The sequence below is a fragment of the Lagenorhynchus albirostris genome, chromosome 9, assembly GCF_949774975.1.
Source record: "Lagenorhynchus albirostris chromosome 9, mLagAlb1.1, whole genome shotgun sequence".
Classification (NCBI taxonomy): domain Eukaryota; kingdom Metazoa; phylum Chordata; class Mammalia; order Artiodactyla; family Delphinidae; genus Lagenorhynchus; species Lagenorhynchus albirostris.
The window spans coordinates 38771419-38790785 of NC_083103.1; the positions used below are offsets into that span (position 1 = coordinate 38771419).

Sequence of the window (19367 nt, forward strand, 5' to 3'; positions counted from 1 at the left end):
CTTTCCTTACATTTTAAGTTGTCTCTTCTGCTCTTTATAGCAGGGGCCAGATAAGAGCTCGTGCTGGCAGAGCAGATCTGTCACGCTCTCAGCATACCAATACCACCACTGTCAGAAAAGCAGATTTACCAGGCTGCTCCGACCTCCACTCTTGAGCACCATTCAGAACTTCTTGCCATGCCAGAAACAATGGCTGTGCTAAGTAAATTGGAACCTTTATGTTTAACCAACCAGAGTCACTGTTCACGTTATAGTCAAAATCTGTATGAATGGAAGAATTAATCTTGCAAAAATGTTGCAAGAAACTGTAGGACTCATTTACATTTTGACTAGCCCTGTCTGCGGCTGTAGGTGGGTTCTTCCTTCCAGTGAGCTCAAATCAGTCTCCGGTTCTCCCTGGCCCTCACTCTGTTCTCTTACCAAGTCTCCTGTGTTGGCTGTCATACTTCTTGAGGGCCTAACCCAAGTCCTTCCAGCCCAGGGCTTGTGAAGACGTGCTTGTTTACGTGGATGGTTACCCATGGCCCGCCTTTATGGGGCTTGTCCTTCCCTGCCATCTTCCACCCGTGCTCCCTGGTCCTCTCACAGGTGAGCCTGGCTGCCCTTCAACCTGGAGGGCTGCTCCTGGGAGGAAGAGTGGGATCTGAAAATAAAGGCTAGGTTCTGCTCTACCTCATTTGCCGAGTTACTTTCTCAGTAGTCTGAAATGCAACAGAAGCCCTTGTATGGAGGAGAGAGAGTTTCTGTGCTCCACTGAAACCAGCCACCTGGCTCCCGGCCGGGTCACCTACATCACTGTCAGGGAGCAAGGTGGCAATTCAGGTTTAAGAACAGGTATTTCAGGGGATTTGTCTGTGCCTGCTAACTTCATCTTAAGATAGGGTCATAGGACATGAGATTCTTCATGGGTTTTAGAAAATCAAAAGTTAGGAAATGGGGCAGGCTGGGGGCTTTTGGGCTGAGGAGTTAAGGACAGCAGGAAAAGTCAGAGGACTTTGCAATCTCCCAATGGGTGGGGGAATCTAGCGTTCCATAGGCAACCTCCATTTGGTGAAGGTGAGCCTGGAGTGGTAGAAAGAGATCAGAAAGGTGGTGGGTGCAGGAGCACAGGAGCTGACTGTTGTGGGCATGTCATTTCCCCTTTCTGGGCCTTTCCTCACCTGTGGCTTGATGTAACGAAACACAGCCTGCCCTGCTGGGTGTTTAGGCAGATTGAATGAAATAGTCCAAGGACCTAACTCTTCTTCCTTTGCCAAAAAGTGCTGAACCAGAAGCTCTGCCATTAGCAAGCTGGGCGAGTTTGATCAGAAACCATCGAATTTTAAGACCTCAGTATTCAGGAGGCATTACTACTTTTTAAAAATTTTATTTAATTATTTATTCGGCTGCATCGGGTCTTCATTGCTGTACGTGGGATCTTCGTTGCGCCACGTGGGATCTTTAGTTGCAGCGTGCAAACTCTTACTTGTGTCATGTGGGATCTAGTTCCCTGACCATAGATCGAACCTGGGCCCCTCTGCATTGGGAGCTCGAAGTCTTAGCCACTGGACCACCAGGGAAGTCCCCCAGGAGGCATTGCTTTGATTCATCTCTTTTCTCAATGTATTGAGTCCTTTTTTTTAATTTAGTCTTCCAATAACATCCCGTGACCCACAGCTTCATTTATTTTTGCATAATATAGGAATAAAAATATCTGTGCTGCCTACCTCAGTGGGTACTTGGGAGGGTCAAATACAATAATGAATGTGACCACACTTAAAACTTCATGTAAATGCAGGAAATGGTGGTGATGGTGCTGTGGTTGATAATTGTTTTTAGCAAAAAGGGCAGCGTCCATATTAGGGAAGGAAGGCTGAGGAGCTGCCTCTAGGTCTGATCAAATGACAGCTATATTTTTGTCCACTTAAAAAAACTATCTTTCTTCTAATGTTAGAATGTGAAAATCATCACAGTGCCTACACCTTCCAGCTCAGGGTTCATTTACCCAAGACCCTGGGCTTATTTAAGCTGGTACAAGTTGGGTGTGGGGAGCCCAGGAGTTGCTATTCAGGTTGTACAGTGTGTATGAAGGCATTGCTGGATGCCGGCTGCTGCTCCAAGCACATAGAAGGTTTGCTCTTTGCTCACACCTACCAGAGATTCACCAGGCTGACCTTGGCATAGGACCAAAGGCTGTTTGGGGGGGCTACTGAGTGCACACAGGTGGTGTCATTCAGAAGTTTGGCCCTGGGCATAAGGGGAGGGAGAGGAGGTAGCAGTAGATGCTGCTGTTTTTCAGATGCCTTGACTTTAGGGACTTCTGATCTTGACCAGGAAGCTGCCAGCCCCACAGACTCCTAAGGGAAGGGGACAGCAGGTTAGCATGCAAAGAGCATCGAATTTAGAAATTGAAGACCTGGATTCATGGCCCAGTCTTATCACTTATTGACAAAGTTATCTAGAGCAAGTCTCTTAACCTCTCTGAGCCATTTCCTCATTCATAAAACAGGGGTCGACGGTGTTAATAGTTAAGATGTGTAAGAAAAGGCTTTGTAGAGGTAATCGTGGTTAGGAATTATTGTTATTCCCATTATGATCAGAGCATTTTTTTTTTTTCCTCTAGGTAGAAATGAGGCAGGCTTAGGTAGAATGTTTTCAAATTCCCTGGTGAATGGAGATGGCTAAAAGAAACTGGGTGCAAATAAAGCCTAACCCATGAACACAATGCAAGGATTTCTGAAATTGGTGTTATGGGGGCCTGCTTCTCATCCTTATCCAGACGCTCATTCCTCAACTCTATTTTTTTTTGGAAGAACAGTCTGCTGCCTGCCAGATGAGGTCATAGGATTCCAAGGGCTTTGCCTGGAGCCAGAAGCTGGGAATTCGGAGGCCGGCAGTGGTTGGGAGGGTTGCGGGGGTGCTAGGGGTGGTGTGCAGTTGCAGGGCCAGGGAGCAGACTGGCCTGATAGCTCTGCCTATTTCACCTAGGGCTTATTAGGATTCAGGCTGCTCAGATCTCAGTGCCAGCTTTACCCAGCCACCAGACGCAGGACGCTCTGACAGCTCCAGGGCAGAGTAAGGCAAACTTTGTAGGCTTAGAGGCTTTTTTGTTTGTTTTTTTGTTTTTTTAACCTTTATGCTATGCTCATTTAAACCTACTAATCTCTGGGGTGAGTCAGGGCTCAGTTTGGGGATGGGGCTGATATCTTAACACTATCGAACTGAGATGATATGTTGACTCTGACAAGAAAAAGCATTTTAACCGTCTGTATAAGGAGCCTTAAAAAATGACCATGCCCTTTGATTTAGTAATGTTACTTCTGGGACTTTAACCCAAGGAAATAATTTGAATTGCAGAAAAAGCCCATAAATGCAAAGATATATTGACTATAATAGTGGGGGTGGGGTAGGGGAAGCACCTAAAATGTCCAGCATTAGAAGAATGTAAATCTTTCTAGAAGGTAAGCACTGCGGGGTAAGGACTTTTTTGTTCACTCTGTATCTCTAGCACCTCAGGCAGTACCTGGCACACAGATGGCCAGTAAAAATTTTACATCTATATGATAAGACTATTTATTATTCACCTATTTCAAATGAAGACATCTTAATGACATAGGAAATTGTCTATGTTAATTGGATGTGAAAAAAGCAGGATACAGATTTCTAAATACAGTAAAATCATATTTTTTAAAATAAAATGATAAAAAAAAAGAAAGCTAGGAAAGAGAAGAAACCCAGGTATATCTCTAGGTGGTGAGATCATGGGTGACCTTTTTTCTTTCTATATTTTCTAAAATTTCTAAAACAACTATGATTTTGCGATTGAGAAAAACATTTTAACATAAACCATATTGTTTAAAGAATAGAAAAAGGAGGTTAGGTTAGTTTATTCGTGTGGATCAGAGCAGCAGCCTCTAGAGCCAACTCCTCCTTCCTTTCAAAGAACCAGGCAGCCTTTATGAATACACAAAACACCTACACACTTCGGTTGTGTCTGTCAACTCGGCGTGGAAGCTGATCCCTTCTCACTTCAAAAGGGTGATAGAAACTCCACAGTGTTGAAATTGTACAGGTCATGTTGCAGAGACATGCCCATACATTTATATCCCATCACTGAAGCGAAGACATTTTGTAGTAGGGAGAAGAATTTTAAGAAGATAGATTTTTCTGGGTGGATGTTAATTCTTAGGATTCTTTTCCTGGTTCATGGGTTTTGGAAGCTGTTGCAAGTGCCATCTGCTTTCGTTCATTCTTGTTTTCAGCTCGTGCCATCTTAAAGTAACTTGCGCTGAGTGAGTCAGTTTCTTGGAGTTAGCCCTTCATGGACTCTCTCTCTAAGATACAGTGCTGTCTTGGAGGCAAGACTTGCCTAGAATTGAAATCCCCACGTCTTAGGTGAGCTTTGGCGCCTGAGCTGGAAGTTTTTGGTTTTTCAGTGCAGCTGGCTTCTGGAGTGGTCTTACCCTGGGAGGAGTCTGTGTTGACCAGGGGTCCTCAGACATTAATGACCTATTGTTGTGTCTGTGAGCCTTTCCATTCACAGGATTTCTCATTCATTATCTCTCTTTCTCTTTAGCCATAACCAGCAGACCACAGCCTTCAGACATCCTGTGAGTGGGCAGTTTTCTCCAGAAAATAGCGAATTTATTCTTCAAGAAGAGTAAGTACATTTGTATATTCTCCTTTTCCAGGCACAGCTTGGGAGCTTAAAGGCATTTGCTTAAAACAAAGCTTGTTGGACTGTTTTCTCTCTCAGACGTAGGGGCTTGACGTGGGTTGTTTGATTCAAGGTGAAACTCGAGAATTTTGTTTGTCAGTCTCTAGACTTCTTTCAGCGGGTAGATGTGGAAGCAGGGAGATGATATGGGGATGTGCTGTGATGGTTATTGTCAGAGCCTCTTCATAGCTCCCTTTACCCGAATGATCCCTTTCCCCTCAAGCGTCACCTAACACACTAGCTGTGCTCTGAGAGGACCCACTCACCTGTTGTGAGAGTACCTTAAATCAGCCTCAGGTCCGGCTGAACCAACCTCCTGAGGAGGCCTCATATAGGAGCCCAAAGCCAGGGCTTAGAAGAGAGGAGGGCTGGTGGCCCCCATTGTCCCTGAACATTTTGAGTCCTTTCTGCTTGCTTTCCCTAACACGGGCACCGTCTTGCCCCTCAGTCCCATTTCACCAGGGCCTCTGGGGTGCTCAGAGGTAGTTTGTACCACCCAGGGCTTGTCTGCTTAAAAATGCATGTACAGCTCACGCATACATTTTGGGGAGGTGTCCTCCCAAAAATGAAGGCAGAGAAATGTGTGCCAAGTGTCTGTGTTCCCTTCTGATCATTTGAGATAGCTCTGTTTGAAGAAAACAATTCTGTCTGAGAAACTAATAGAGATGTTGGCTTTAAGCATTTTTCTTTTTTTTCTTTAAAAAAAAATATACACACACATACATATAATATATGTATAATGTGTGTGTGTGTGTGTGTATATATATATGTATATATATATATATATATATATATATAAAATTTTTTTTTTGGCCGCAATACACGGCTTGTGGGATCTTATTTCCATGACCACGGATTGAACCCAATCCCTCGGCAGTGAAAATGCGGAGTCCTAGCCACTGGACCGCCAGGGAATTCCCAAGCGTTCCCCCCCCCCCTTCAAATCATTTTTCTTCTGTTCAATCACCTAGATATGTTCAAATATAATCTTAAATTATCAGTATTTATATTTTTACAGCATTCCCTTTCTCAGTACTTAAACTTTTAAACTAACACGGAAAATTTCAAACATATACAAAAGTAGAGAGATACAGTAATAAATCCGATATATTCATTACCCATCTTCAACAGTTTCCAAAACATGGCTGATTTTATTTTATCTGTACCCTCTCCCTCACCCCTGGATTATTTTGAAGCAAATTCCGAACATATTATTTCATCTCAATAGTGTTTTCAGCTTAGAATCATTATCCAACAGAACTTTTAAAACTAGAAATCTGTAATTATGATCATACTGACATTCCTTGCATGTTTACTCTGTGCTGGGGATTTTTATATGCATATCTCATTTAATACAATAATCCTGAGAAGTAGACTATCATCACCATTTTAGAGACGAAGATACTAAGACCCAAAGAAGTCACGTCACTTGCCCAAAGTTGCCTGGCTAGAAGTAGAAAAGCCAGGATGCCATCCCAGCCTGATCTCTTTTTGGTCAGGTCTAACCCTTGCCCTAGTCAGAAGCTGTTTGCTCAGTTATTTTGGTGCTTGTGGCCCACAGGACATGACAGCCAGACTGTGGGGCTTGTGGGGGGTTGGGGGGTGTTTGACTTTGAAAGCATTAATACTATTAGAGAAAGAGGGGATGCAAGGTAAAGATTGTCTTGTCTCCTACATTGAAAAAGACCTGCTGTGTAAAGACAAAGCCAGAATGTGGATTCTCCGAATTCCAGGTTGGAATGAGTTTGTTTATAGAATCCTGAAGGTTAGAAGCTCTTGGGAGGTTATTGAGTTCAGCCCCCCTCCTTAAGCATCCAGGAGACACGGGCGCCTCTCATTATTAAAGGTCTGGATGTAGAATCCATCAGAACATTTAGCTTGAGAAGTTACCAACTTTAATAAGAGCTTCTGGGGAAATGCACACTTTCCATCACTAAACACCTCTGTCACACACATCCTTTTTCTCATTGTTAACAGAAGACTTTATCCCTTGACCACTTACTTCTGAGAAGGTAGCCTCTTTATCCTACCAAAATATCTCTGCAGCTAATCTCAATTCCATCCAGTTTCCAAGGAAAAGATATTCCTTCTTTTCAAGGGTCACTTTTTCCCTCTAGATCCCGTTTCCTGAATGTCATAAGGGGTGCTTGCTCATTTCAGATGATGGGTACAACTATATGGCCAGACATTCCTTGAAGCAGACAGAATGTGCTTTAGGCGTTGAGAGGAAGGGATGATTCCTATGAACTGATGTGGTAATTGCTGCACTTATTCATTGAATACTTAGTCAGTGCCTACATGTGTCAGGGGCTATGCCAGACTCTGCAGTTATAGCAGCAAACAAGACAAATGTGATCCTGTCTGTGAAGAGCTTACGGTTGAGCAGGGAAGATAATTAAACAAGATATCACAAATGTGATAAATGTTCAGGATAGAGGGAACATAGGGTTCAATGGGAGTTGATAAAAGAGAGCTCTAACCTGGCTCAGGGATTGTGGAAGGCCTCTCCATGCTGGGAAAGGATGTTGTTTAAATTGAGACCTGTCCAGTCAAGGTGAACAACTTGTGCAAAGACGGAGAGGGGAGAGCATGGGGAATCTATACTAGTTGAGTTAGAATGAAAAACGAAGAGCACAAAGTGGATTCTGGAGATACTTGGGAGGTAAAATTGACAGGACTTGGTGATTGATTGGCTATGATGGGGACGAAAGAGAGGGAAGACTTTCTTGAAGTGTCTGGCCCTAAACTGGAGGAAGGGGTAAGATTTAGATAGGAGAAGATAAGTGTGCACGAGTGTGAGGGTCATTCACAGCTGAGGGAAGTGTGACCAGCCTTGGCAAGAAGACTGACATGCCACTTCCCAGAACTTCTGCCACTAGTGTCCTTGTCCCCATGGTGAGCCACAGCTGCCTCCCGCCTCTGCAGGAGACCCTCCAACACTAGCAGAAATAAGGCATTACCCTATACATCCACCAGAGGGCAGACAGCGGAAGCAAGAAGAACTACAATCCTGCAGCCTGTGGAATGAGAACCACATTCACAGAAAGATAGATAAAATGAAAAGGCAGAGGACTATGTACCAGATGAAGGAGCAAGATAAAACCCCAGAAAAACAACTCAATAAAGTGGAGATAGGCAGCCTTCCAGAAGACTGACATGTAATGGAGGTTTGTGAAGGAGAGATAAGGTTGGAGAGGGAGGTTGCAGCCAATTATCCAAATTGCTTCCTCTCTCCAAATAGACTTGGCTTTTCCTCCAGGTAAATCCTGGGGGAGCTCCGGAGGGTGAGTGAGGCATGATTTGCCTTCCCAATAACCATTTTTAAAAACTGTGCTAAGGAGTATGATTTCCACTTTGTTCCCTTTAGAGGAGCTTAATTTTGTTGTGTAGTGTGTTATGTGGTGAGAAAAAAAAGGCTGAGATGACCTTTTTCGTCTTTATATCAGCTCTCAGATTAATGTGTTGGGTAGAAAAAGGAAAACTGGCTCTTTTCTTTTCCTTCTCCAAAAGTCTGTTACGGTCACATTGACTCCTCTCGCCAGAGCCTCTGCCTCGGTTTCACCACTTCTAGAGCGGTGGTTCTCAAAGTGTGGTCTCTGAACCAGCATCCCCTGGGAACTTGTTAGGGATGCAGTTCTCAAGCCCCACCCCAGACCTACTGAATCAGAGATTCTGGAGGTAGGACCCCCATAAACTGTGTTTTAACAAGCCTTCAGGTGATTCTGATTCTGGTAAGAGTTTGAGAACCACTGATTTAAACCACCTGCTGTTCCCATCCCTCCTGAATTACTCCCAGATTCTTCTATTTATCCTTAAGTCTCCTCCAGATAACCCATCATTCTTTGGGCTGCAGTGGCAATCTCAGATGGATTTTAGTCAGATAATCTTGGGATTCCTTATCCTGTGAGAAGAAAAAAAAACATTCTCCATGGTGACTTCCTTTAGAGCATTACTGATGTGAACAGATAACCCATCTCCCGCACTGCTGGCAGGTGGGGCTCACCTGAGCTGTTTGGTGTACCAGGTGCATGCCCACCAAAAGATTGTTTCCCATCTTACTGATTAGAAGCATGGAGAAGAGAAATAATGTGAAAGCTGTGATCTGGTGGATCTAGAGGACATAAACTCTGAATGTCCTAGTTTCTGTTTCAGTCATACAGGTTCAGTCAGGATAGTCTAGGGTCTGCTCTGGTAATAACAACGACAAATAAAATCTCAGTGACTTAGAACAATTAAGGTTCTCACTTTGGCCCCATGTGTCCATCATAGGTCCCCTGAGGGGTTCAGCTCTGTTACCTTTACTGAAGGACCTGCATCTCTGTGCTTCCATGATTGCCAAAGGCCAGAAAAGGGAAACCTGGTGAATTGTGCATGGGCTCTTTCACTCACATCTCATTGGCTAAAGCGAGTCACATGACCACTCCTAACTCCAAGGGGGCAGGGAAGTGCTTTTCTACCAGGCATCTGGGGAGGAAATCAGAAATATTTGTTGGTCAGCACTAATGACTACACTTAATAACCCACAGTGCAGATTTATCAAGGGAAGCAGGACCTTTTGAGACTGTCGCTGACGAGCATCTTTTGTTGCATGACTAGCGTTTGTTTTTTCATTTCACCTTTTCTGTTATGCTACTGAGTTCTTTGTTAGAACCCCCAAGGCAGGTGGGTATCAGTCAACAGGTCCTGCAGCCTTGACCCCCAGGGGAGACCCCTGCATACCCAAGCCAACGGGCATGTGGAAATCCCTCTTGGAAGAGCTGATATAAGCCCAGGCTGCATTAATAAGAATATAATGTGTAGAGAAAGGGGGAGAATAGTTCTGGTATACCATGGTGTTTGTGGACTACTTCATTAATTCATTCTGAGTTTATGGAGCCCCAGGGACATGCCAAGCCCCAGACGCTCTGATCTGGGTACTAAGTTTCAAGGGGGATGTTGAGCAATTGAGATATCCCTGAGGAGGGGAATCCCCTTATGAAAAGGGGTCTGGAAACCCTGTCCTATGGCCGATCATGTTTAGTCTTTAAAAGAGAAGATGAAGGAGGATGTGCTGTAAGTCTTCAAGAAGGGCTGGCAGGTGGAAGTGGGGTATGTTTATCACGTGGCTGCCAAAGGCAGGCATCAGATCAATGAGTAAAAGTAAAAGGCAGGCAAATTTCAGCTCAGTCTCTAATTTTCTAGGAAGGAGATTTTCTATCATCCCTTGTTTCAAGATCTAGAATTTCATCTTTAACATTAAATGAAGTAATCTACTTCTTAGAATAAGAGTTGGCTTTTGCCACTAATAATAATATTGATAATATTATTATTTGTATAGCTAATACTTAGAGTCCTTATGATTTATTGTCAGGTACTTTTCTAAGTGCTTTTCATATATTAATTTCCACAACAGTCCTTTGAGGAAGATAACGTTATTATCATGGCTACTGAGGCACAGAGAGGTTAAGAGTCTTGCCAGAAGTCACACAGCTAATAAGTGGCAGAGTTAGGATTTGAAACCAAGTAGTCTGGCTGCAGATGCTGTGCCTCTAACTACTACACCTACTGCCTCTCATTTCAGTGGTCTTCAGGAGACATTCCCCTTCCTTGGCTGTACTTAGGCGTTAATGTGTTGAGTAAGTAGGCTACTGTTACTTAGAAATTTTAATTATAATTGTATTTGTAGTAATGAAATTTGATCTAATAACTTCATGCTTGCTTGAAAGGAGCCAGCTTCCCCGGTAGTCTCTTCTCCAGAAAACATCCTCAAGCGTTTTTACAGGGCTTCAGTTACAGTGATTGGATCATTTGGTCTCTTCTGAAGGCCTCTTTCCTGATTCTCAGTGATTTAAGCTTGTGGCTTAAAGGACCACACCCAGGGGCCCTCATAAAGGTGGAAGCTTGGCACAGGGAACTCCCAGGCTGTGGTTTTGGTGGTTGGTGCCGTGCGCAGGAGCATTTACTCCTCAGTGCTGGGATGCCCAGGAAGCCACTGACAGACGCCTCTGCAGCTCTTGGGGAAGAGGAGAGAAGCATTCCGGAGCTGTGAGGCTGGCGGCTGACTGACAGCAGGCTGTGTACACTGATCCCCAGGCTCTGTTAACCGTTTGATGACGAGGTGGGGCCTGGTTGAGAGTATGCGCTCTGGAAGTTCAGAAGCCTGCTCTGCTCAGAAGCCAGCTGTAAGGCCCCCAAGATCACCTTGGAGTTTCCTAACTAGGGGAGAGGACCCTTGCCTGGCCTGTCTTTCTTTCCTGGGCAACCTAGGAAGTTTAGCTTGTTCCTTCCATTGAGGTCTGAGCAGCCCTTCGTTTTCTCATTGGACTGCTTAGAAAAAAACCACAGTTGGAATTGCTTAGAATTTCATGAGTAGTGTTTGGAGGATAAGACTTTAAAAGATACTATCTTGCTGAAGGTTAGACTTACCTTCCTGACCTTTGACCTCTTTGGGGGTTCACTCTGCAGCTTGCAGGGCGAGACTCTCCAAGGCATATGCTGATTATGCCTGGGGGTGGGGTATCTCCTGCTGCTAGAGATGGCTGTCTCCCATTCTTCCTGCAGTTTCAAGTTGGTGAAAGCTCGCAGTGAGGGATTAAGAGCCCAGGTTGGCAGAGGGGGTGCGCTACAACTCTGAGCTCGGAGAAGGAGTCTGTCCTGTAGGTCATCTGCTGAGTCCCGCGCTGTGAGGCTGATGTGTTCCTGTCTGTGGCTGATACAGCCAGCACCTTGTCTTTCCAGACTGGCAGTCTTGGGCTAGCTTTGCCTGTTGCATTTGGTTGCCATGGCAGCAGAAAAATGAGGAAAAATGGGAACACCTGGCAAGCAGATGCAGAAACTTGACTGTTCAGTTTTCCTTCCTGGTCTAAGAGACGGTGTTGGTGACAATCACAGGTAAGGGAAGAGGTGATGATGGTGTCCTTAGTTCCTTCAGACACCTGGGTGTTGGCTTGGCTTTTGATGTTGATGTTTCGAAGGGCATTGGCACTGGGGATGCAGTCGTTGCCACACAGCAACCACGTCTCCGGCTGTCTGTGCTGAGGAAGATGCTGCAGTGGTGGCTTTGCTGTGTGAGGAAGGGAGGCTGCTGCTCACACAGTGATTTTGTCTTCCTGTGACTGCCCTCCTTGACCTCCTCTCGATCTTGGAAGTACCCAGATCTCCATTAGAAAAGGCTATTTCCTACTGTGTAAAGTGGCTGCCTGGTTATCCAGGAGGAGCGGATTTGCTTAGAAAAGGGCTTGCCAAAGGCTGGGGTTAGAATTGTAGCATCTCTGAAACAGCAGAACAAAGGTGAAGAGGACAGTAGAGGTCAAAGTCTGGTTCTCCCTCGGCATAGACAGAGACATGGAGCCTGGACAGCAGAAGAGACTAGACCAGGCTCATTCTGCAGAGCGGGACTCAGGCCAAGTTCAGGACAGTGCTTGGGTTTGAAGGTGGGAGAGAGGAGCCTTCGAAGCTCTCTGGGTTGTTGCTGTGCCTGGTGAGGGCTGCCTTTTGGGCTGCCGTTTGGGCTGGTTTCCAGCCCCCGAGGTGGTGTGGAGTAGGGGGAGGAATGGGAGCTTGTGTTCAAGAGAGGAGCTGGGGGTGAAGGGGAAGGAATGCAGGAAGCCTTAGCTGAGTAATGAGGCCACAGTCACTGAATGAAAACCCCTGTCAGACAGCCTTCCCCGGGGTGTTGGGAGTGTGTACAGGGAGTGCTGGTGGTCCGTCTGTGTGTCTCTTTCTCTGGGAAGACGGGGTGTGGAGATGTCTGCCTGTTTGGGACAAGAACTTTGTTTTATTCCTGCTTTTCATTGTGTATTGCTCTCCCCAAACCCCTTAGGGTAGTGGGTGTGAGCGGCTTAAAAAATGCTGGTTGTGCTGGTTGTTTGTGAGTGTGCCTGTTCTCGTGCACCCGGTAATCTCAGCTGAGTTCTCCATGTAGAATCCTTGAGGATAGAGCATGAATTGGGGTGCCTATTTTTCTTTCTTTTTTTTTTTTCAAAAAGGGCTTCAAATGCTTGGCTTTTTTTTTAAATTAATTAATTAATTAATTAATTTTTGGCTTTGTTGCGTCTTCGTTTCTGTGCGAGGGCTTTCTCTAGTTGTGGCAAGCGGGGGCCACTCTTCATCGCGGTGCGCGGGCCTCTCTCTATCGCGGCCTCTCTTGTTGCGGAGCACAGGCTCCAGACGCGCAGGCTCAGTAGTTGTGGCTCACGGGCCTAGCTGCTCCTCGGCATGTGGGATCTTCCCGGACCAGGGCTCGAACCCGTGTCCCCTGCATTGACAGGCGGATTCTCAACCACTGCGCCACCAGGGAAGCCCGGGGTGCCTATTTTTCTAGGAATTAATGGGACACAGATGTCATCTAATGATGTCTTCTTCGTAAGAGATTCCTGATTTCTCATAGCTTCCTAACCTCCCATCATAGCCTTGAAGACTCTTGACATTATCCTTCTCCTGGAGAAAGAAAGGGAGGCCAGCCCCACAGCCACAGGGTTATTACACGTTAAAGAAGCCCCAGCGAAGGTGTTTATAGGGCTGTTTATAGGAAATGATTGCTGTTCAGAGGTTAATGGTCTGGTACCTTCAGCTTTCTGGAGAGAAGTGCCTTAGAAATAAAAATAAAGTAAACCTGAGATTTAAATTCTGGAGTCTCCACTGGTAACAGGGACAAACAGTGCTTTTCGTTGAGTGCTGGCTTTGTGGTTTTCGAAGCGTCATTTCAGTCTACATAACCACCTTGTGAGACGAGAGTTCTTTTCACCTCATTTTGCAAAAGTGGAAATTGAGGCCCAGAATAGTGACGTGACTCCTGGAGAGTCAGTAAGCTGCAGAGCTTTGTTGAGATCCCGTTATTCTGGGCTCGTGTTCTTTCCACCACCCCAGGATCTTCTTGGTTTGGGGGTTGCTCTTGGGGTTGAGAAGAGCAAAAGCCTGTTTCCGCCAGACCTTGGGACTTGCCGTGGGATGGTATCTCTGTGGCGAAGCCTAGGTTTTGGAGTCCAGCTTCTCTCTCGGGCAAGTCATTAATCTCTCTGAGCCTCAGTTTCCTCTTTGACAAAATGGAGAAGGTAAAACTGGCTTTGCAAGGGTAAGTGAGATCATGCAGGCAAAGTGCCTGACACAGCAGGTGCTGGACAAATACAGCCTGGTCCCTGGGCTTGCTGGACCTTGTGTACCCGTCCCTAAGGGTTGGTGATACTTGGCCTGGCGACCTACCTGTTGCAACAGCAATAGGGTCTTGCTGTGCCGCCGCTTCAGTCTGCTCCAGTTCCTGATGTTGACTGAGAGGCAGCTGAGGAGCCCATTAACCAAACTCACCTAAATTCAGACCCAGCAGAAAGGAGTGGCTTCTGAATTTATAACTTCTCTCTCTTACTGCGTCTGACAGTGTTATATGCATTTGCATATATGCATTGCTCCTGGAAATGTAGGAAGCAGAAGCAGCTCCTTTTGTAGATGGGTAAATTGAGGGACAGAGAAAATGACTTCCTGCCCAGGTTCACCTGACACATCCTTGAGGAAGTTCAGAGTAGAATGAAGGTCACTTTCCTCCTGGGCTTCTCCAGACTGATTTTTGTGTGGTTCCAACTTCTTTTGTTCTTTTCAGAGGGGAGGCAATTGAGTTAAAACTCTAGCTCACTGTTTTGAACTTCAGCCCACACCCCTCCGGCAAATAATCAGCATTCATGTAGCCCAAGTCAAGGAAAGAGAAGTCTTTGTTCAAATCATCCCACTGTACTTTGGGATTCAGGATAGCACAGAAACCTGGCACACAGGCTTTTAAGGTAATAGATTTTATTGAATGACACTAAGAGTCTGCCTTCGCCTCGTGTGTGCAGCTTTTTGTCGCCTCTGCCTGTCGGCATCTGTGTGACTCATGTGCCTGAGGGCATGCTGCCGGGAACCGAACCACCTTCACAGCTGCTCAGCTCAGGGCCACAGACTCCTCTTCTCTTCTCTGGGGGAGGGCGCTGTTCTTGAGTAAGACCTGTCAGGAGTCTGGGGAGTTGAGGACAAATCAGTGTCTGCCCTGTCAGACTTTTAAGTGGGGAACACACGTGTAAGACGTAACTGGCTGGAGCAAGTGTGCCAGAATGCCCACGTGCAAGTGACTGTTGCTCCTTTCAGAGTTGTCTCTTCAGGAGGCTACACACATGCTCCACTGATGTTCCCCCTGCTCCAAATAATGTGGTCAACGACCTCTAGCAGTTTCCATCAGAGCCACCTTTTCAGCCAAGTGAGAAAATTGTTTTTGAGACATTTTTCATATCCTCGTTTTTGAATACCAAATGGTGTCCCGAGGGTGACCACCATCGTTTTTTGGTTTTTTTTTTTGTTTTAAACCAGTTGAAATTCCAGATAACTTCTAGTGATTTCCAGAAGTGACAGTCACCCTTGGAGGGACCTAAGAGACCATGGCCCATGCTGAAGAGATTCAGAGGAACATCCTCTGAATGCAGATCTTGTTACTTGGCCAGGTGGGTAGCTGTGTGCGCCTTGTTCTTTCAAAGAGTCAGGTCAGGGACTGCTAGGTAATGGTTGAGTCTATTGCTTGAGTGGGGAGTCCTGGTGAAGACACGCTCCCTGTTTGTAGAGATGACATGGTCCCCTCTCTGGGGCAGATTTAGTTTGGACTTCAGTCCTGTCTGCTAATAAGGCAGCTTTCTCTGGATGTTGCTGAGCAGAGGTCTCTATAGTCACGGAGAATGAAGTTGTCTTCATGTGTTTCTCCCTGTCCTCACCCCGCCACCCCTGTCCCATCCCTCACTAATGTTCAGTGTTGGGGCCACAAACAGTCCTTTTCCAGCTGAAATCTGTTCATACCTGGCTCTCCAGGTGGTAGTCGTACCTTCTTTCCTCACCTACCCAAGGCTGCAAGGAAGTCATCTTTCTTCCTGCACCTGTGGCTGGAGGAGCTCCCCGGCCAGCCAGCATCCCAGAAGCTAGTGTAGGGAGGGGGCATGGGGTTAGAATACAGGAAGATGACTACAGTTAGAGCTCAAGATTGTAAGGTGCAGAAATGGCAAAAGTGGTGGGCATCTGTCCCGGATTTCCTGAGCAATCACAAATCCAGATAGTCTCTTCTTTGTCTCACAGAGTAGTGATGGCATATCTAGTTGATGGAATGTGATGCAGTCATTTAAAATGACATGGATGAGTTTAAAAGAAAGTAGAGGGACTTCCCTGGTGGTCCAGTGGGTAAGACTGTATGCTCCCAATGCAGGGGGCCCGGGTTCAATCACTGGTCAGCGTACTAGGTCCCCCATGCCGCACCTAAGGGCCCCCGTGCTGCAACTAAAGATCCCACATGCCGCAACTAAGACCTGGTGCAGCCAAATAAATAAATAAATATTTTTTTAAAAAAAGAAGAAGAAGGGCTTCCCTGGTGGTGCAGTGGTTGAGGGTCCGCCTGCTGATGCAGGGGACACGGATTCGTGCCCGGGTCCGGGAAGATCCCACATGCCACAGAGCGGCTAGGCCCGTGAGCCATGGCCGCTGAGACTGTGCGTCCGGAGCCTGTGCTCCACAACGGGAGAGACCACGACAGTGAGAGGCCCACGTACCGCAAAAAAAAAAAAAAGAAAAGAAAGGAGAAGATGTTTATATTACAATAAGTTTAAAAATCAACATGCCAAATCGTAAACACAGTATGATCACAATTATATAAAAACAAAAAAGCACACATCCCCCCCCAAAAAAACACAGGCATATAAAAAAGAATGAAAGTAAATATACCAAGTATTAAAAATGACTTTTCTGTGGGTAACAGGACTATGGTGATTTTTTTCTTTCGTTTTAGCTTTTTTCTTATATTTCTCAAGTATTCTGTAATAACCGTCATATCAGTGTCTTAAATGGGAGCCAATTAAACTTGATAAAATCCCGAACAAACCTTTCTTACTGTTGGACTTTGTGTCCTGAATTTTGGCTTAGAGATACAGCTGCAGTGACTGAGATAACCTGAGAACTCTCCTTCCTTGTCTCAACCTCTGTAAATCTGAAGTCAGGCAAGCCCAGGTTCCAGGAAGACGTTTCGGGCATAGTTCTGTCTGGAGGCAGGGGCTGGACAAGGCAGCCTCTCAGAGCCCCTTCCCACCCCCGGTTGGCGATTATCTGTGCTGCACACAGCTTCTGCCAACACTGAGCGGACTCTAAGTGTGGTGACATTCTCTGAGTGGGGAGCAGTAACAAAAGTCTGGCTGGGATGGAGGCCGGGGGCGGGGAATCTGGAGTGAGTGCCTGAGCTGACAAGGAGCCAGTGATCTTTCTCCCTGGTGGGACTTGCACCTCCAGCTGCCAAGCATCCGGCAGGGCCCAGCCGCTTGGAAAGCTGGTGCCCGCTGCAGTGGTCCTGCTGCTGGTACAGCTCAGAGAGCACGGGGGTCACAGCTACTTCCGCGAAGGACTTCCCTAATGGTACAGGGTGTCAGGTCTCTGTCTTGGGGTGTGGGAAGGATCACTTATCCTTTGAGCAGCAGTGATTTTGAAGGAAGCAGCGTGTCTGCAGGGTGGAAACTAGGATTTTCCCTCGTAGCACCCGTGTAAAAGTAAGCCTGGCGAACAGACATCCAGAGCGTGTCTTCCTCAGCTGTGTCTTGCCTGGATCCTCCATCTCCATCTACTCAGGGCCCTGGCCCAGGCCTCCAAATCGGATTTTCTCCACTCCTCAAGCCAAAAGCCTCAGTTTACTGCAGCTACCTGGGTCCTGTTGCCCATCAGAGCAGCAGACAACCCAGCCATAGAATGCTGGGACTTACACTCTGAGGAAGGCTTAGGGATCCTAGAGTTAGCAGGGTCTGGGAAACAAGCGTTGAGCTGTTTAAGGATAGGGATTAGATTGTGTGGAGTCATTCTGCTGCCGCTGCTGCTTTGAAAGACTCTGGCAAATGCTGGGGCTCCGTGGAGGCAGGTAAGAAGGGTTCTCTGTGATGGCTCTTAAGTGCTATACCATGAAGTTCCCAGGGCGCTGGCCCTCTCAGGGCAGGTGGACCTTCTTGGTGGGACGCGTGATGTTGCTGGATGCCGATGGGGACACATCAAGGGGAACTTCACTGGGGATGCAGGCGTGCTTCATTTCTTCGTGCTCTCCAGGCATGGCACAAGGGGTTAATATCTTCAATGGCTCTATTTTGGGGCTAATGGAGTGTTCCTAGAATAAGACTCTTTGTTGAGTAATCTATTTTGGGAGGCAAGCCCCACTGGCATTTATGTAAGCGATTCTGTGTATCTGGGGGTGTGGATGTGTGCGCAAGTGGTTTCTTGTTACTAATTAGAAACAGCTTCTTTTGGGAGCCAGGGGAAATGGAGGTGTGTGTGTGTGTGTGTGTGTGTGTGTGTGTGTGTGTGTAAGGAGTGTGGATTGCTTTTGCTGTAAAGAGTGGGGTAAACCGTGTGGGCCCATCTGATGGGGCAGTTGCCACAAACACCCGAGTAAGAAAATAAAGGTAGGGACCTTGGGACAGCAGGCAGCAGTGACCTGGCCCCTTCGTGGGGTGTCAGGCTGTGGAGATTGCCCATCTGTCATGCTCTTGATTCCCTGAAGCACGTGGGTAGGCTGGGTGTCGTGGCCCTCTAACGGCAGTCTGGAGTTAGGTGGTGTCTAGAAGATCTGTCTTGGGCTGTTTAAGGTCCATCAACCAGTTCTAACCTGAAATAAATCTCAGATTCCACTTCCCATTGCGACCTGGCCACTTAATCACTGGATTCCCTTCTGTCTCCCCACAGGCCAAATCCGCATATGTCGAAGCGAGAGAGAAACCAAAGACCGTCCAGCATGGTCAGTGAAACGTCCACGGCTGGGACCACTTCTACCGTGGAGGCCAAGCCTGGCCCCAAGGTGAGCTCCTGGCCACTTCCCCTCTTCTGCATTTTGCCAGGCCCCTTTGTAGCCAGAAACCCGTTTGATCTTCACCATAGTTTTGTGAGGGAGACATGTAATAAGTATTCTCCCCAGATGACAGATAGGAAATTGTGGCCAGTTGGGGTTATGTCACATGTCCAAGAAAACAGGTGATTGCTGACAGAACCAGGACTGACATCTACGGCCTTGGCCGCATTCTTCATTTTCCTGTCGTGTCTTTGGAGGGCCACACCTCTGTTCACATGTGTGTCAAAGACTGCATGGTGAGATTCACAACAGAAGGGCCCAGAGGTTTCTGTGCCCACGATATGGAAGCACTGACTGAGGAACAGGGAAGAGAACCAGCATTGCAGAGAAGGGGAGGGTGCTGAGGAGTGAACCAGATGGGAGGGGTAAATATCTGGAAATTGGCAAATTCTGTGACCAGACTGTAGCATTGCTCCAGAAAGCCATAGGACATATTAGGGCCAGAAGCTGCTGGTGAAAGTTGATTGAAAAATCCCTTTACATTTTTTTTCCTCTGTGACCCAAACAGGAAGCTTGCTAGCTCTTGCACCCACCTTTTAACTAGGATGCTGCGGCCATGTGCACGCCCATTCTCTGTCTTCTTGCTGTTCTTTTGATCAGAGGGCACTGCTGCATAGATGACGGCGCAGGGAGCCTACAGCCCTCCTATCGTGCAGATGCTTCTTGGGCCTCCCCAAACCCCCCTTGCTGCTAGAGTTCAAGTCTGCTCTTTCCTAGATCATAAAGTCCAGTAAAGTCCACAGCTTTGGGAAGAGGGACCAAGCCATTCGGAGGAACCCCAATGTTCCGGTGGTGGTGAGGGGCTGGTTGCACAAGCAG

General features: G+C 46.7%; 1 protein-coding gene across 5 annotated transcripts in view; it reads left to right on the forward strand.

Moving 5' to 3' along the window:
- Positions 1–19367, forward strand: part of PLEKHA7 (pleckstrin homology domain containing A7) — a 209295-nt gene that overhangs the window by 119924 nt on the left and 70004 nt on the right. For all 5 annotated transcript variants that reach the window (XM_060159596.1, XM_060159597.1, XM_060159599.1 and 2 more), the window contains 3 exons: positions 4556–4639; positions 18386–18497; positions 19266–19367. In XM_060159596.1, the coding sequence (XP_060015579.1) occupies positions 4556–4639; positions 18386–18497; positions 19266–19367 (298 nt within the window). The remainder of the gene's footprint in view (positions 1–4555; positions 4640–18385; positions 18498–19265) is intronic.